Below are 16,037 nucleotides of genomic sequence, written 5' to 3' on the forward strand. Positions count from 1 at the left end.
ACCTGCAGCCCTCATCCGCCCTCTGAGAACCGTCCTGCTGGCCCCAGGCGACTGAGGGTACCTCCTTCCGGCTCCTGCAGCACCCACAGCAGAAACCTGTGTATCTATCTGCCTGCCTGACATCCCCTCCAGGAGGGGCTCCCCGAACCTGGGGTGGTGCCTCCTCCACCTCTGTAGGCCCTGTGATGGGCTTCTCTTGAGACACTGTGGCAGGCTGGCGGGGTGGGGGACAAGGAACAGGATGAGGCCCGGCTGAGCAGCTTCCCACTGCACCGAGCTTCAGCTTCTCGGAGACTGGGGGAGGAAATGCTATGCTGATTTGAAATCAGACACAGACACCTCAAGGGATAGAGCCAACGACTCCCCGGGATTTTTCAAGAGGCAAGCCTGAGCCTTGGGAGGCTCACTGTCCACCACGTGGGGGGTCCCTCAAGGAAAGGGGACGGGGAGAGGCGGTGGCTGGCTCTCCGGGGCTTCTCCCCGGGGTGGCCATGTTCACACTGACCTTCGGCCCCGGCCACCTGGGTCTGATAGGGACGGGTCCTGCCCAGGCTGTCACCGCCCACCCTGTGCGCTCCGGGGTCCGAGCCCGCCTCTCGAACCACACCCAAAGCCGACGTGTGCCGGACCACAACCCGAGTCACCAGAATCATGAAGGACAGCTCTTCCCATGAGGAATAGGGGGCCTGGGCTCAGCTGAGGGCCTGAGGCTCTTGCTCCCCAGGCGGCCAGGGTGGGCTCCCGGCGCCGTCCCACAGCCTCTCGGTGCGGTTACCGGGAGCAGCAGCTCCTCCCCTCGGCCCACAGCTGTCTCCTCGCTCGAGGTTTCCTGTTGAGCGCCGCCATCCAGGGCCTGGGTTATCGCCCGAGATCTCCCATCTGAACTTGAACTGCTCAGGCGCCCGCCCCCACTTGCGGTCCCTTCCCCCGAACCGCACCGCCCCCAGCCTCTGCGGGGAAGTCGGCCCGGGGCTGGGAGCGCTCGGGGGTGGCTGGATGGGCGCTGGGCTCTGGGGGGGGGGGGGGGCTGGGGCCGGAGGGGCTGCCTCCCAGACGTTGGAGAGGACTGTCCAGGGGTCCTCTTGAGAGGCACGGACGGAGCCACGCTCTGGGCCTCCATGGGGATGGAGAGGACAGAGACTGGGAGAAAGCCTGGCCCTGGGTCGCCTGACACATGTGCGGCTGTGTCCATAGTCACACAGCCTGAGGACAAGCTGCTGCCTTCCGATTTGAAGGCTTAGGAGACAAAAATTCCCTTTGGAGAGACTTAAACCTCTCCCTGGGAGCGCCTCGATCCCCCCAGCACTGCTTCCCCTTCTCAGAGGCGGAAGCACAGGGGTCTGTTCTCACACAAGGGGGACTCCAAATGTCGTCAAAGCTGCCGCTCTCAGAATCGACAGCTACTTTCATTTCGGAGCCCTGAGCATTGTGTCAGCTGCCTTCCTGGCTCTTAGGCCCAGCAATTAGCCAGCGCTGGATGTTACCTCCAGCCTGATGGGGCAGTGCTCTGAGGATCCAGGAATCCCCAGCTCCAGGAGTGCGCATGCAGGGTTGGGGCTGCATTCTCTCCCATTAGCCCAGGAGTGAGGCGCCAGGGTAGGGGAGGAGAATGGCCAAGGAGGTAGGCCCTGTCAGCTTCTCCTGGTTTCCTCTGACTTGAGCTGATCAGGTCTCATGACAGGGTATTTACGAAAAATAGGATGCAGAGAATTTTGACTTAGAAGAATAGAAAAAGTCAGTTGAGCTGGTTTCTGGGTGAAGAGGGGTTCCTTCACTCCTCTTGGCCCACAGCAGAGCCAAAGCCCACAGCAGTGCTTGCCAGTTTGTTCTGAGGCCTGTGTCAGAATCACCCCAGAGCAGCTGAATTTGAGTCTCTGAAGGAGTGCCCAGGGATCTGCCTTCTAACATGCTCCCCCATATTCTCTTTTGTGCTACACTTTGGGGACCACTGCCTTCTGGGTTGGTTGGGTCTGGGAAATTCTACGACTAAATCCAGCCTCACCTGTGCACTTGCTGACAGGCTTGCTCCTTGAAAGAGGGTGACCCCAAGGCTCTCTGTCATAGACACAGAGCACCCCAGCAGGGACCATTATACCCACACTTGTTGCTTTTGTCAGACGACTGAGGGAGCCCAACACCGCAGGTCCACCGTGTGTTCATTCCCCACATTTCATCACGCCCACGTGTGATCTCACGGGAACATCAGACCGCCCTAACCCGGCTGCCTGGAGTCCTGCTTTGTTTAAAATATACTAACGAGGGCAGTCCTGGAATTTCTTTTTCTCCTTCTAGCTCTGCTTTTTTTTTCACATCCAGTCATCTGCGAAGGACCAGCTTGCTGGGTCCTGGGGCCTGTCCAGGAAGCCCTCACACCCACCTGTGTCTTGGGGGATTCTAAACAGCTGGTGGGAGCCGCAAGCCTGGGGGGCGCCAGGAGCTGGGCTGGGCGTATCACGCTGCGTTGGCACCGTCTTAGCAGTGGCTTTGGCTCCTGGTACCAGAGACACAGCGGCTCTGAGCAATTTAGGAACTCTGGAGTGGTCCGATCAGAGCTAGGGGGAGACAGATTGTGGGGCCCGGGCACTCCGAAGCACACTTTAGTTCCCGTTGCCAGGTTAGTTGGCCAAAGAGAGTAAGTTCAATCTCCAAACAGACCAGAATGACCAGTGAAGGAGAAAAGAACGCTGCAGCCAAAATGAGCTGGCTTCCTGCTCCTGTACAGCCTTCACCAATGTATGGAGAAGGGGCAAAATCACCTACCAACCCTGGAAGATGAGAACGGCTGTGTGCTGAAGCAGGGAGCCTGTGAGTGCACGAGTGAGCGCAGGCTTGTCTATAAACAGTCACTCTCGAGTTTTCCCAAATGTTGCCCATGACTCTCCATCCAGATCCTGCCTTTTGCTGTCTCTCTAGTGAATCTTTCCAAGACTTTCTCAGCTGTCCCCTTCCTAAGGCTTCCTCCCCACCCAGAGCTCCTGCCTACACCAGCTTCCAGTGCATTCATTATTTTTTAGTGCAAAGAGCGCTTTGTTACTCTCATTGTGTCCAAGGGGTTCTCTCCTACTCAAGTAGATTGCAGGTTGCTCAGGTCAAAGAGCGAGCTTCTCTTTTAGTTCTTTTAATTCTACCCCTATAGGAAGCCCATTGGTAGGCATCCCCCAAACTCAGTAAGTACATAATTGCTTGGATGATTAAGAGGCTGATTGATGGATTGACTGGTGACCGTTAATGAGTAAAAATAAACGAATTTTGCCCCCTGCATTTCCCCTGTGAGTTGGAAGAGACCTGAGAGACCATTTTCATGGCAGCCTGGGCTAAGGTTGTCACCCAAAGTATGTGACCTTAGGCAAGTTACTTCACCCCTGGTTCCTTTGCCTCCCAAATAAGGGCTTCGTATGATAATCTCTATGGTTCCTTCCAGCTGTGATCTAGTGTTCCAGCTAGTCATCGGAAGAAAACTACTGAAGATTTCTTAATGAGCAGGTGTAACAAGTTGTCAGATTCCCAAAGTGCCCTCCACGTTCCCTGGTGTCCCTGCCCGCGTGGCCCTGGTACGAGCATGTAAGCAGGGTGGGATGTCTCAGACCCTGAGCCAGTGAGGGAGGAAGACTGGCAGGGCCTTTTCTTACAGGTGGGCCTCAGGCTTCGAGCAGACCTCCCGCCCTGTGTTGGACTCAGGCTGGGGCCCTGCCAGGCAGGACCACCACCCAGTTCAGTATCCTACCGACACCCGAACAAAGAACAGGCCGAAGTTCACCCAGGAAGGATGAGTCTTCTGGGAGGGCCGGCCCCTGGGATCCAGTAAGACTGTGGTCAGCTCATCTTCCATTAAATTCTTCAGCTTAACAAAACTTGCACTTGTCTTTCCAGGCTCAGATCAAATGATAACCAACTCTAGGAAAAGTGCTTTCCTTCAGGCAGAACTAATCTCCCTTCAACGGGCACCTGTTGCTATTCAACAGGAGGCCTGAAAAGTGAGGAATCGTGGGTTAAATTTATTGTTAAACAGAATATTAGTTACATTTTCAAAAACTACATTCCATACATTTTCCTTCAACCTTCAAGACACCTGTTCAAGTTAAGTGCCTCTTAATTAAAGAAATGGATCCAAAAAGAAAAAGAAAAAGAAAAAAGTGGTTATATTTGCAAGTGTGTATGTGGGAAAATCAGGATTTTCTTTGTATTATTGAATCAAAACGAAATCAAACAAAATCAAAACAAAATACAGAAATAAACTGTCATGTATAATCTAAAGAAAAAAATAAATGAATCCAATTGTTAATCCTGTTTTTATAAGGTACAAGAAATACAGTACTTTTTTCTGTGTTTCCAAGCTTTTTGGACACGCTGTAGTGTATTTCTTGTACTTTTTTCACGTGGACAATTGGACTCATTGCTTTAAACTTAGAATTTCCTGGTAAGTTGTCTGGAGGTTGAAGAAAATCACTTTGAGCATATTGTTCAAAAACGTAGCTAACATTCTGTTCAAAAATAAGTTTATGGTAATATTTCTGACTCATCAGACACTGTAGTTTTTGACACATTTCCACTAATTCTTTGATGACAGGCCTGTCCCTGTTAAACATTAAACTCCACAAGGTCTGGAATCTATTTTCTTCTTCTTTGACTCTGCAATCCCTAGCCAGTGCCGGCATGAAGCAGGCAGTCCTAGGGCTCTGACATGAATAAATGATAAAGTCTGCTGGGACTCACCCCGGACCCTTGCTCTGGAGCTGAGCCCAGAGAGAGCTGCCTCCCTCATTCCTGTGTTTTCAACTCTCTCTCCGTAATCCCCAAAAGTTTAACAAGAAGGAATAAGATTAAGAGCCTTATGTCTCAGATGTCTAAAAGCAATGTAAGTGAGCCTAACAAAAATCTGGTCCCGTGAGCAGCAAGGTGCAAGGAAGGCCTGGCTTCTCACATCACGGGGCTGCTGACTAGTGCTGGGAGCGGGGAGGAGTTATTTCTGAGCTCTTGTGAGTCGGAGCCGGGTCTGAGCCGGGAATACCCGGGATGAGGGGCTGGGAGGGCGCCCTTGCATCCCCAAGCCTCCGATGCACGTGGTCTGTGAGAAGAGGGGGCTGCTGGCTGGATCGAAGCACAGTCAGGGCTGGAAGGCTTTCCTGGAGGGGTGTGTTTGTCAGTTTGGCAACCCTCGGTGTGCCCAGCCCACGCCCCGCGAGCACTCGCCTGTGACGTACTTCGTTCACATGGATCAAAGGCCCCACAAAGCCTGCCGCCCCTGCAGCTGCCGCGCTGGGGACGTGCTGGGGACGCGATGGGGACGTGCTGGGGACGCGATGGGGACGTGCTGGGGATGTGGGCGACCGTTTGGCTGAGAGCCAGCCTGCTGGGCTGCTACCTCTCTCCCATGGGAGGGAGTTCATCCTGCGGCTTCCAAACCTCGGCTCTCCCCCTTCTCAGGTGGGGGTGTGGGTGGCGGCGGGGGAGGGGCGGTATGGGGAGCCTGAGCATGTCACTTTCTCTCTTGCTCTCTCAGTTACCCCACATTTTGGGTCCTCAGGACGTCTCACCAGAACCCCCAGGGATCAGTGAGTTCTGCTACCAGAGCCTGTGTGGGACACCTGCAGCACCCTCGGGTCATCCAATTTGATTCAGTGGTAGAGCGCACACTAGTATGCAGGAGGTCCTGGGTTCTATCCTCAGTACCCCCATTATAAAAAAAAAAAAAGCAAAACCTATTTGACTCTAAATCTAGATTTATGCACATAGAGATGCAGATAGCACTAAAGAAAAGCAAACGGAAGAAAATACAGCAAAATGTTAACAGTGGTTTCATCTCTGGTTTGCGAAATTATGAGATTTCAATCTTTTTTATGCCTTTCCCTATTTTCCAAGTTCTACAGTATATTATATAAGAATGTAAAATTTTGAAAGAGAAGAAAAGTAGTAAAATACAGTTTTGACGTTTTGTATTAACCTCCTCCCCATTGCCGTGCACCCACTCCTCAGTTGCCTTTAAGATGATGAACGTCTAAATTACTCTGCTTTCTTCATGCACACACCGACAGGAGCGAGGTAGCTGATGGGATGCTGGAGTTAAAGGTTGGTTCCAACCAATCCACAGAGTAGTAGAAGCCCGCAGAAAGGAAGTGGGGCATTTAGCGTGGTACACGGGACCTGGCCGCCGTCGCAGGCTGGTCAGTGCCGAGCCCAGGTCCTCTCCCGGCCTGGCTCTCTTCAAGCCCAGGAGGCAGATGGGGGCACATCTGTCTCCTTGTCCTACATGGGGCTTGATGCCCCTCTTTCACATCCCAGGACAAGGACCAGGCTGGGGCTTGGGGTTGCTCTGGGGTCATGGGCCACTGTTCCTGGAACCCCTCCCAAAATGCAGTTCACAGGAGAGGCCTGTCAGTGTGCCAGGCACTGAGTCTGGCCACGCAGCCAGACCAGTGTGGCTTAGAGAACAAAACCTTAGCGATGGGTGGGAATGCTGGACAGAACAGTGTATCCAAACACACAGACGGTGCATCCGAGATCAGGACCTGGGGAGGGTCTATGTGTGTAGATGAGTGCCCTACACACACAGGAGCCCATGGGAGGGAGCACGCCCTGCCTCTCAGAAGCGTCTAAACCAAGAAAGGAGGCGAAATACTCCTTTAGGCCAGGGTCAAGCCCCCTCTGGGAGAGATTTGATGGGCTTTTCAGAGGGGAACCCCTGCTCTAGACCCCGTTACAGGGAAGAGGCACCTGGGCCATTTCACAGCCTAGGTTCTCTCTGTCAGAAGCGTGTGACCAGCAAGTAGAAGGCAGCCAGACCGAATAGTTCACCCCTGGAAATGTCTGCCGTTCCTGCCTGCAGGGCTGAAGCCCTTCCAGCCCTCCTCCTGCTTTCCCTCTCCTGCGTCATTCCATCTCCAGCCTGATACACCTCTTCCCTCTGGTTATTCTCTCAGTGGACTCCTCCCTGCACCCCCCGCCCCTACTCCCGATCCTTGCCTATCACCCTTTTATTTCTCTGTCACCCATCCCCTGCCCCACCTCAGACAGACTTGGATGACATGTTGCCCGGCAGCCCTGGCCCTAAGGATTTGGGGATGCTCCTTTGGCTTGATCCAGCTCTCTCTGGAGGATGGGTAGTCACCCGGCCATCTTGGCAATCCTTCCTAGCTTCTGTGTGTGGTTTTTCTGTGTGACCACTGAGTTTGAGCCACCCTGGGCTGGTTAGCATAGAGGTCACACTGTCCGCTCTGGTGTAGGAATCATCCAGGGAATTGCAATCGAGTCTGCAATGTAACCTATGACCCGGGGCTAGCAAGCCTTTCTTAATCCCCAGACGGGCCAGGTACAGACGGCAAACTCAGAAACCCGCAGTCACACTGGCTATCTTTGTATTAGCACGCCAGGACGCACCCAATTAGTAGTGCTCATTCCTGCCTCCCATCTGACTTCAAATGGCCAAAGCCCTTCATATCTGGAAGCAAAGACCTGAAAAAGTCATCATTTATTTTTTATTTTAAAGGAGAAGAGGGAAAGGGAGGGGAACATCCATACACTTACTCACAAAAAATCAAAGTCAGTTTCATGGAGATAATCTGCTGGGATATTTAGAATCTAGGTTTGTAGCTTAAATCTTTTTTTCTCTTAATCCTACATTTCAGCCTCCAATTTAGTGGGAACTTGAAATTGTGCTAATTTATTAGTTGCACATCAAGTTCAAAGAGTCCTTATTTTTTGGAACAACATCAGACTTTTAAACTTAAATAAAAGCAGACCCCATTGAAATGAGTGGTTGGAATTTGATCTGACTCTCCATAAATTTATTTCCTAAAATTATTAAATTAAGGAGAATGTCACTCTATTGCCTTAATTAAAACCAGTGATTCATTTCAACTAAAGAAATTTCTCTTTCTGGGGATATTATGTCCTACAGACTTAAAGGAGGATGGTTAGAGAAATGGTGAAGGAGAAAATGCTGGTTGGTTGGTCTGTTTTTAATGTTTTGTTTCCTGACTTAAGAAGCACATAGCCCTGGAGGTGGCCTCATTCCATGAGATACAAAACACCCCCAGAAATCCTGGGGGCTAATAAGACACACACCTTTTATAACTGCCTCAAAAATAAACCCCTGTAGTTGACCATGTCATGTGTTTTGTCCTGCATTGATTTTCTCCCAGAATGTGCTGTTTGCAGCCGGTAGCAATTGTCTTTTCACTGGGCAATAATAAAAATATTTTCAAGTTCCCTTCTTTTGAGAAGCTTAATTTATAAATGTAAATAATAAGGTTATAATCCCCCTTGTCCCCCAGCAGATGCTGGTCTCCTTGAACAAAATCACCCCAGGATTGCAAGTACACAGGATGGAGCTGCAGTTTTTTGGCATCCCCTATCTGTGCTGTGTAGAAGGCAGCTGATTTCTTTCCCCAGCCTGTGCTTGGAGCTGGCTTTTTACAAACACTTAGCTCCAGATACAGAGGCTGCCTCCTTGCTGTGTGGGGCTTGGGGGTTCCTAAACACCCCTGTTTTTCTTTAGGGGAAGAGGAATTTAGTTCCAGAGCTGAATCTCTCTCGGGATGGGCTTTCCCCAAGAATGACTCAGAAAGAGTCCGTGGGAGAAGGCGCTCTCAGGCTCCAGACAGGCTGCCTCCTGCTTTGGGCAAGGGTGCGGGCTTCAGGCTTGGGCTTCAGAAGCTGTTAGGGACCCAAATACCTTGAACTCCCCAAAGCTAATTTTCTCAGTACCCACCCCTAGCTCTTTCATTTTCTGAAAGCAGAAAGCTGGGCAAACTGGAAGCCAGGACAGTGAAGGAAGATGGAAAAGAAAAGGAAGAATTGTGCCTGTAGTTTTTCTAGCTCTAAAACACCTGGAAATGGAGGGTGACAGCACTAACCTGAAACTTCAATTGTCTCTGTCTTAAAAGCAAACATTCTAAATTAATGTAAAAAAAAAAATAGCAAGAGAAAGAATAAGAAATACAGTTACTGAAAAAGTTCCAAGATTGCAATATTTATCTGCAGTGTATGTTCTTCTTTTTTTTTTTTTTTTAAAAAGATGCCTATTAATTTAGAGCTACATAGTATTAATCCCTCTCTCTTTTTCCTCTCTCTATCCTTCTCTTCCATTTTTCCTCTCTTTTGTTTATTTCCTTTTTTAGTTGATATCACTGTCTCTTGCCTTCCTCTTTTTTCTCCGTCTCCCATCTTCAATCTCCCTTTCCATATACCCCTTTCCTTCCTTCCTTCCTTCCTTCCTTCCTTCCTTCCTTCCTTCCTTCCTTCCTTCCTTCCTTCCTTCCTTCCTTCCTTCCCAGTCTCCTTCCTTCCCTTCCAAAGGCCTGTCCAGAGAGAGAATATGTTCACAAGCCTCACATACAGAGTTCTTGGAAGAACTCCCATTCCCACTCACCATGCCAACGTCACTGGGCTCACCAGCCCCTCATAAACCAGAGAGCAGTGAGGTAGAAATCTACTAGTAGGTAGATTTCCCCACCTTCCTTTCCTCTTCACCTGTAGCCTTTCTCCATCTCGTTCTAGCTGAGCAGCCAGGAAGCGGTAGCATTGGTTTCCCTGAAATATTTCAGGGAATTTATTTTTCACAGCAGGAATTATTTATCTAGCCCAGCCTGCCAGAAAATTCTGAGCATCTAGTCCTTTGGAGGTCATTGATGACTGGTCGTGTTCTCTCCATATTTCTCTGGCTACAGTTAAAGCAGTTCTGTGAGCAGTCAGCTGGGTGATATTAACTCACTGTCCTTCTTCTCTGCTAATTTGAGTGTTCAGATGATACATAGCCAGGCACAAACACACTCCTGACAGCAGTTGCCAGGGAATATTGCTTTTTTGGACTTTGACACCAGCTCCAACTTTGAGTGGAATTTAAGTGATATTTATTGCATAGAAATTCCTCTTTGGAGCTCTGCTCTTCTGGCTTAGCCTGCTGACAACACATTAGATTTATTCTGACATCAAGCAGCCCAAGACTCAAACTTAATTAACTTCACTGGGGGCTCCGGTTGCAGCTTTGGGGTTTGCAGCTCAGCACATATCTCGTGATTTGTACCAATTATGGCGCTTAGAGAACCTCAAATCAAACAAATAAACCAACAACAAAAAAACCCCTTCTTCACGATTTTCTGACCACTTGCCAGGTTAACTCTGACCTCCTTTAGGGGGAAAAAAATCAGTTTGTCTTTGGACTGACTCAAGGTGCTACATGGTTTTTGTGTATTAAATTTCAGCCCATCGTTCTGTTGTACCCCTTTAAATTTTTTGTTTTAATATTAGAATTTGGAACTAATGTTTTTTGAGAAATTTTCATTTAGAGATAACCTACAGAATAATTATTCCCCTGCTCTGCCTTTTCAATCCCAATTACTGAAAATAAAGTTTAATTCAGTTTCATTTATGAGGAAAAACGTGTATGTATACATACACATACATATATATACACACACACACACACACACTATGCGCAATATGTATATGCTTATACATAGTATACGTGTGTGTGTATACAATGTATTCCGAGCAGCAATTTCAATGTTCAAGAGTGAGGACTGTTAAGTCAAGTGAGCAATAACCGGGGAACATGAGCAGAAAAAAGGCTGGAGCACCTTGATTAGTTAGTTAAAATACGAAGGCGTCAGAAGGCCTGGCTCTCGTTCCAAAGTACTGACTCCTCTTCAGCGTCCAGGCCAGAACCCAGAGGCAACTGAAGATTTATGATGAGTGCTCGTTGTGTCACACGCTTGCTTTTTAAAATTTACTGTGGACTCCAAGCTTGTTAACAAAATTTTGCCATTTTGCTCCTGGCTAATTCCGAGGTGGACAGAATCTGAGTTTCAGGGTCCTTTCATGCAAACACAAAGTCATAAAGTCCCCAGTGGAAGACCCAGCGCATGAATCATACCTTGCTGTTTTCCACACCTCTCTTTACCACCTGCAAACTCCCATCTCCCATTTGGAATGTTCAAAGGACACGAATCCCATAGGGGAATTTTCCATTCGACAAATAACTCTGTTGCATTACGTTATTACTGCCTTGCAGCCTGCTTCTCTGCCTTCGTGACTCAGAAGTCAGTTCTTTGCAGATAAATAGGAAATGCGGTAAATGTTTACATTCCCTCCCTGGGGACCCTGGAGCCAGTTGGGGCTTGCTTTAATTGTCGCTGGGGGTGTAGAGCCCAGATCTACGCGTTGGGGGCTGGTTGTTGTGACCAGCCTCTCCTTGGGCTTGCCTATTTTCAGTCATTGTTTTGGCCAGTCCTGGGGTTCTGCTTTACCCTTAGATTTATGTGTCTGTCTGTACACCCTCCCCAGCACCCTCTGCCCCCACCTCCTAACCTAGCCAGATGAAACCCAGCAAAGCTGCTACATCTCAGTGACCTAAGGCCTCTGTCTGGTCAGTTTAATATCTGTATGTTACGTCTGTGGGCTATTTCCCCCCCGGACACTTCCTCATGCCAGACAAATCGAAATTGCGGGGCCATATTACATGGCACAGTTCTCCAATCCCCGTAGCCAATTCATAATTGACTTTTAAATCATTTAGGTGCAAAAGCAAATAATAATAGCCCCACTGTTCAGTAGCTAATAAATTCTAGCCCATGAAAACTGAGGGAGAAGGCTTAAACCATAAAAATTAAATATTTATATAGATACTACACCCACATAGACATATAAATGCATATGCACACACATTTTAGGCATCTCTATTCATTTTTAATTTTTATGTGCTATCCAATAAGAAAAGATTTCTAGAGAAAAAAAAATGGAAAGGAAGATTTATTGCCTCTAAATTAATAGAAGAAAACATCCCTGTAATAGCTAACCTCCTCCCTCAGTAAAAGAAAAAAAAATACTGAATTGACAAAGTTATCTTTTCTCTATTGTGAGAAAGGTGAGTTAATATCCATAAAGAACTTAGAGCTCCCTCAGTTGAAGGATGCTCTATAAATACAAAGCATCATTATAATTTATTATTGAACAGAGTCAATTTTTTTCATCCGAACCATTTTTCAAACCTCTCATAGCACAGGCTCGTCTGATGGGAGCTCTGACACGAAGCCAAAACACCTCTCCGAGACACGGGGAGACTATCAATCAGTTTGATGCAAAGACTCCTCCAAGTCAGCCTCCTAGTAACCCTGCAGGACTGTTTTAGAGCTGCCTTCCTTCAATTAAGTTCAGTGACTTACACCGTGAGCCCACTCCACTGAGCTCTTACCCGGGAAGGGGCGATCTTCCCACCCTCGCAGCCTGGGTCCCATGCAGGAGAAACCGAGGCTAGGGAACCGCCCTTTTCTCGTCCCTCCTCCACTGCCTTCTGCTAAATTGTAACCAACAAATCTATAGCGGCTAATACCTCTGTTGCCCTCTGCTAGACAGATCCTCCACCTAGCTGCCCCACTGTGAAGGAAGGGGATTGAAAAATAAAATATTCTCTTTCCTTCCAAGCAGTGGAAGGAAGCTATGCTCCCAAGCACAGAAAAAAGCAAACTGCACTCAAAAACAGGAGTTGCTAAAACTTAAAAGATGTGATCTGGTTTTGAAATAAATCCTTTTTTAAAAAAAAAGTTTGCCAAGCAAGATTTATACATTGGCAGGACTGAGCCCATTTAAATAGTCCAAATGTGTTGGCTTCAAACCAAAGGCTCACAGAACTAATCAGTTTAATTGGAAAATGGAGTCATTTGATTTTCTGTTGTAAGATCCAGTTGCACATTCAATCAGGGGGATTCACTGGAGAAAAAGAATCAGGTCGAGGCCTGGCCTCCAGCACTGGATTACTTCCCAGGGGGCTTAAGTGGCTGCTGTTGATACTGATACACTTACGTGCTTGTTAAGCCGGTCACAGGCGTTGAATCAGCATTTTTTTAATCTGGGATTTTTTTTGTTATCCAAACACAATTTTATTCTCAGGAACAATGCATGCCCACACCCCCCTCCACCCCTTTATTCAAGAATTGGGCCTGAAAGGAGAGGGTGAGAGAGGGGCTTGAGGGTCAGGCCGTGAACCTCTTCTCTAATCTTCCTAAACTCACTCCTTTTGTGATCTCATCATTCATTCTCAGGGCTTTAAAATACGATCCATATGCTGTTGACCCCAACATTTATATCTGCAGCCCCAGCTCTCCCTGAAATCCGGACTCGAACATCTACATGGATGCTTAATGAACAACTCAGCTTTAGCTGGTCCTAAGCAGCCCTCTTTGCTTCTCCTGCGGCAGACCTGCTCTTTCGGGTCCTTTGGTGATGTTAGGATGAATTTGATTTCTCAGTTCAAAAGTAGGGGGAACTCATTTTTATATTCTATATAACTTTTCTGATAACAGGAGTAGAAATGTTCATTATAAACAAGTTGGAAAATATAGACAAACATGAAAAAGAAAATAAAAATTACCTACAACCCTAGTACTCAAACATAATCACTGTTAATATATTGCTATTTTTTCTAATGTTTATTCTAATACTTTTTTTTTTCCCTGAAACCTTAGGGGTTTTGTTTGTTTGATTTTACTTAGGACCACTGATTTTTTTTTTTTTAACTATTTTTGCTATATTTAATTATTTAGCCACTCCCCTTTTTGGTAGAAATATAGGTTATTGTTGATTTGTGAATATTATTAGAATACCATTGCAATAAACATCCTTGAACATAGATATTTTTATCCTTCTGACTATTTCTTAAGAAATAAACACAGGAAGTATGCAACAAATAGGAATCAATATTTTTGAAACTCTTTAAGTTTAGGACTTAATTAATGTCTGGGTAGATGGTACCAATTTACCCTCAGCGATTTCTGAAAGACTCTAATTCACGGTTTTCCCACCAACACTGGGTATTAATTAAGCAAACAAAAATCAAAACCCGGGAAGCAAAAAACAGATTCTAATTTTAAATGTCACATTTCTTTGATTATTAGTCACGGTGAACATTTTTTTCATGCATTTTCTTCACCATGTGTGTTTCTCATTTAATGGATTGTGTGGCGATGACTCTTGCTTTTCTTCTGTTTCTGGATGTGCTTTCTTAAGTGATTTCTAAGAGCATGTTTCCTACCAGGGATATTCACCCTTTTCCCATTGTATATATTGCAAATATTTTTCCACTTTGTCATCTACTTTTCATTTGGTGTCTTTGACATACAGAAATTGAAACTGTCATCAATTTTTTTTGCTTTTACTCATATGCTTAGAAAATGTTTCCTCATTTTGAGATCAAGTATATATTCACTTGTATTTGCTTGGAGGTACTCTTTTCAATGATATTCTGAGAAACATTCACAATAAAAAAACTTAAGAAGTGTTCTAGGCAGCAGCCCGGGTTGGCAGAATTCTGCCTATTGCTAAATGTGTCTGTACACACTCATCCACAGCATGTGCACATGGGGAAAAGCAAGTCTAATGGAACTGACTTTATTTAAATGCAGCAAAATTAAGAAGGAAATATTGTGGGCTTTTGCCAAGGGGACAGTAACAATATAGCCACGATCGCTGTTTTATAACCAGGTTAGAAAAGATGCAATTACACTTCCATTAGGATTTTGCTGCTGTTAAAATTGGGTCCTCTTGCAGTTTTCATTTAATTCATCACAGTTTTTTAGGAGAAATAAGAATCAAAGGGGACAGAGGCATGTGTAGGAAATGCTTTAAATGCGGATATATTTGTGAGTGAGACTGCTGTCCTTCTTGTGTCTGACCACGCTCTTCCCACATATCACGAGGGCTACCCGGGCCTGGGGTGGCCCCATGGCCTAGAATTTCTGGGTCTTGTTGGCCTGGCTCACCCCCTGTGCAGCCTGGCGTGCAGGGGTGTGGGATGCACGTTGTTGCTTGGAAACCTTCCACTCAGGCTCCTGCCTTCCGGCCTTCCCCGCAGGTCTGCTCCTCTGGCCTTACCCTCCAGCCCAAAGAAATATTCTGTAGCTCAGGCCTGGAAGGAGTCAGGTGGGACTGCTCAGGTGTCCGCCATCATTTGTTTTCTTTTAGTTTTACACACACACACACACACACACACACACACACACACACGCACACAAACACACACACACACACCTGTAGTCTTACAGAGAAATCTATTCTGAGACCTCTTTTTGAAAAGCAGTGTTTTCATGTTCAGACTTGCTATTAGTGCCTCTGGGTGGTTCTATCCTCTGAAAGGACCAGCTTCCGCCAGAGCCTCCATCCACTGCCCCAGGGCAGGCTTGGCTGCCTCCTCCCTTTGCTCACCATCTCCTCCACTCTGGGTCTTTCTATCGTGCGACTTCCGTCTGGGAGCAGTTTCAACCTGGACATTGTTTGGAAGACAAATGCAGTCACTTCTCGCCTATCTGCAGATTCCCCAGCAGAGACGTGAGGATCATTCAACCACACTCATACCCAGGGATTCCCAGAGCTTCTCAACTCATCTCTCCTTTAACTGCCCGCTGCTCCCTGCCAAAATAGCCCTGAGATGAGGCGTGATCAAAAAAGTGGGGAGGGGGATGAGTGTAGCTCTGTGATACAGCACGTGCTTAGCATGTGGGAGGTCCTGGGTTCAATCCCCAGTACCTCCATAAAAAAAATGAAATAAAATAAAATATTTTTTAAAAAGGACACTGTGAACTCATCTACAAAACAGAAACAAACTCTCAGACTTAGTAAACAATCTTATGGTTACCGTGGAAAGGAGATGGGAGGAGATAAATTTGGGAGTTTGATATTTACAAATGTTAGCCATTATATATAAAAATAGATTTTTTAGAAAGCTCCTTTTGTATAGCACAGGGAACTATGCTCAATATCTTGTAATAACCTTTAATGGAAAAAAATGTGAAAACGAATATATGTATGTGTATGCAGGACTGGGACACTGTGCTGTACACCAGAGATAGACATATTGTAATTGACTGTACTCCAATAAAAAGAAAAACAATAATATATGTTTTTTAAAGTGGGCAGGAACTGACCAGACCAAGTTCACACAGCTGGTGCGTCCAACCATGAGCCCTGGGTCTTTTCTCCTCTGCCGTGTCCAAATCCATGTCCTGTCTTTGAGTATATGCCCAGTCATCATATGGGAAGCCCCTTCCCAA

General features: G+C 46.9%; 1 protein-coding gene across 3 annotated transcripts in view; it reads right to left on the minus strand.

Annotated features, from left to right (window-relative positions):
- Positions 1-16,037, minus strand: part of CD247 (CD247 molecule) — a 79,838-nt gene that overhangs the window by 20,760 nt on the left and 43,041 nt on the right. For 2 of the 3 annotated variants that reach the window (XM_074349759.1, XM_074349758.1), the window contains exon 1: positions 3-30. The exons of the other annotated variant lie outside the window; for it this stretch is intronic. In XM_074349759.1, the coding sequence (XP_074205860.1) occupies positions 3-15 (13 nt within the window). In that variant the 5' untranslated portion in view covers positions 16-30. Of the gene's footprint in view, positions 1-2; positions 31-16,037 lie in introns of those variants that run through there. 3 annotated transcript variants of the gene reach the window in all.

Source organism: Camelus bactrianus, chromosome 21 (genome assembly GCF_048773025.1).
Source record: "Camelus bactrianus isolate YW-2024 breed Bactrian camel chromosome 21, ASM4877302v1, whole genome shotgun sequence".
Classification (NCBI taxonomy): Eukaryota; Metazoa; Chordata; class Mammalia; order Artiodactyla; family Camelidae; genus Camelus; species Camelus bactrianus.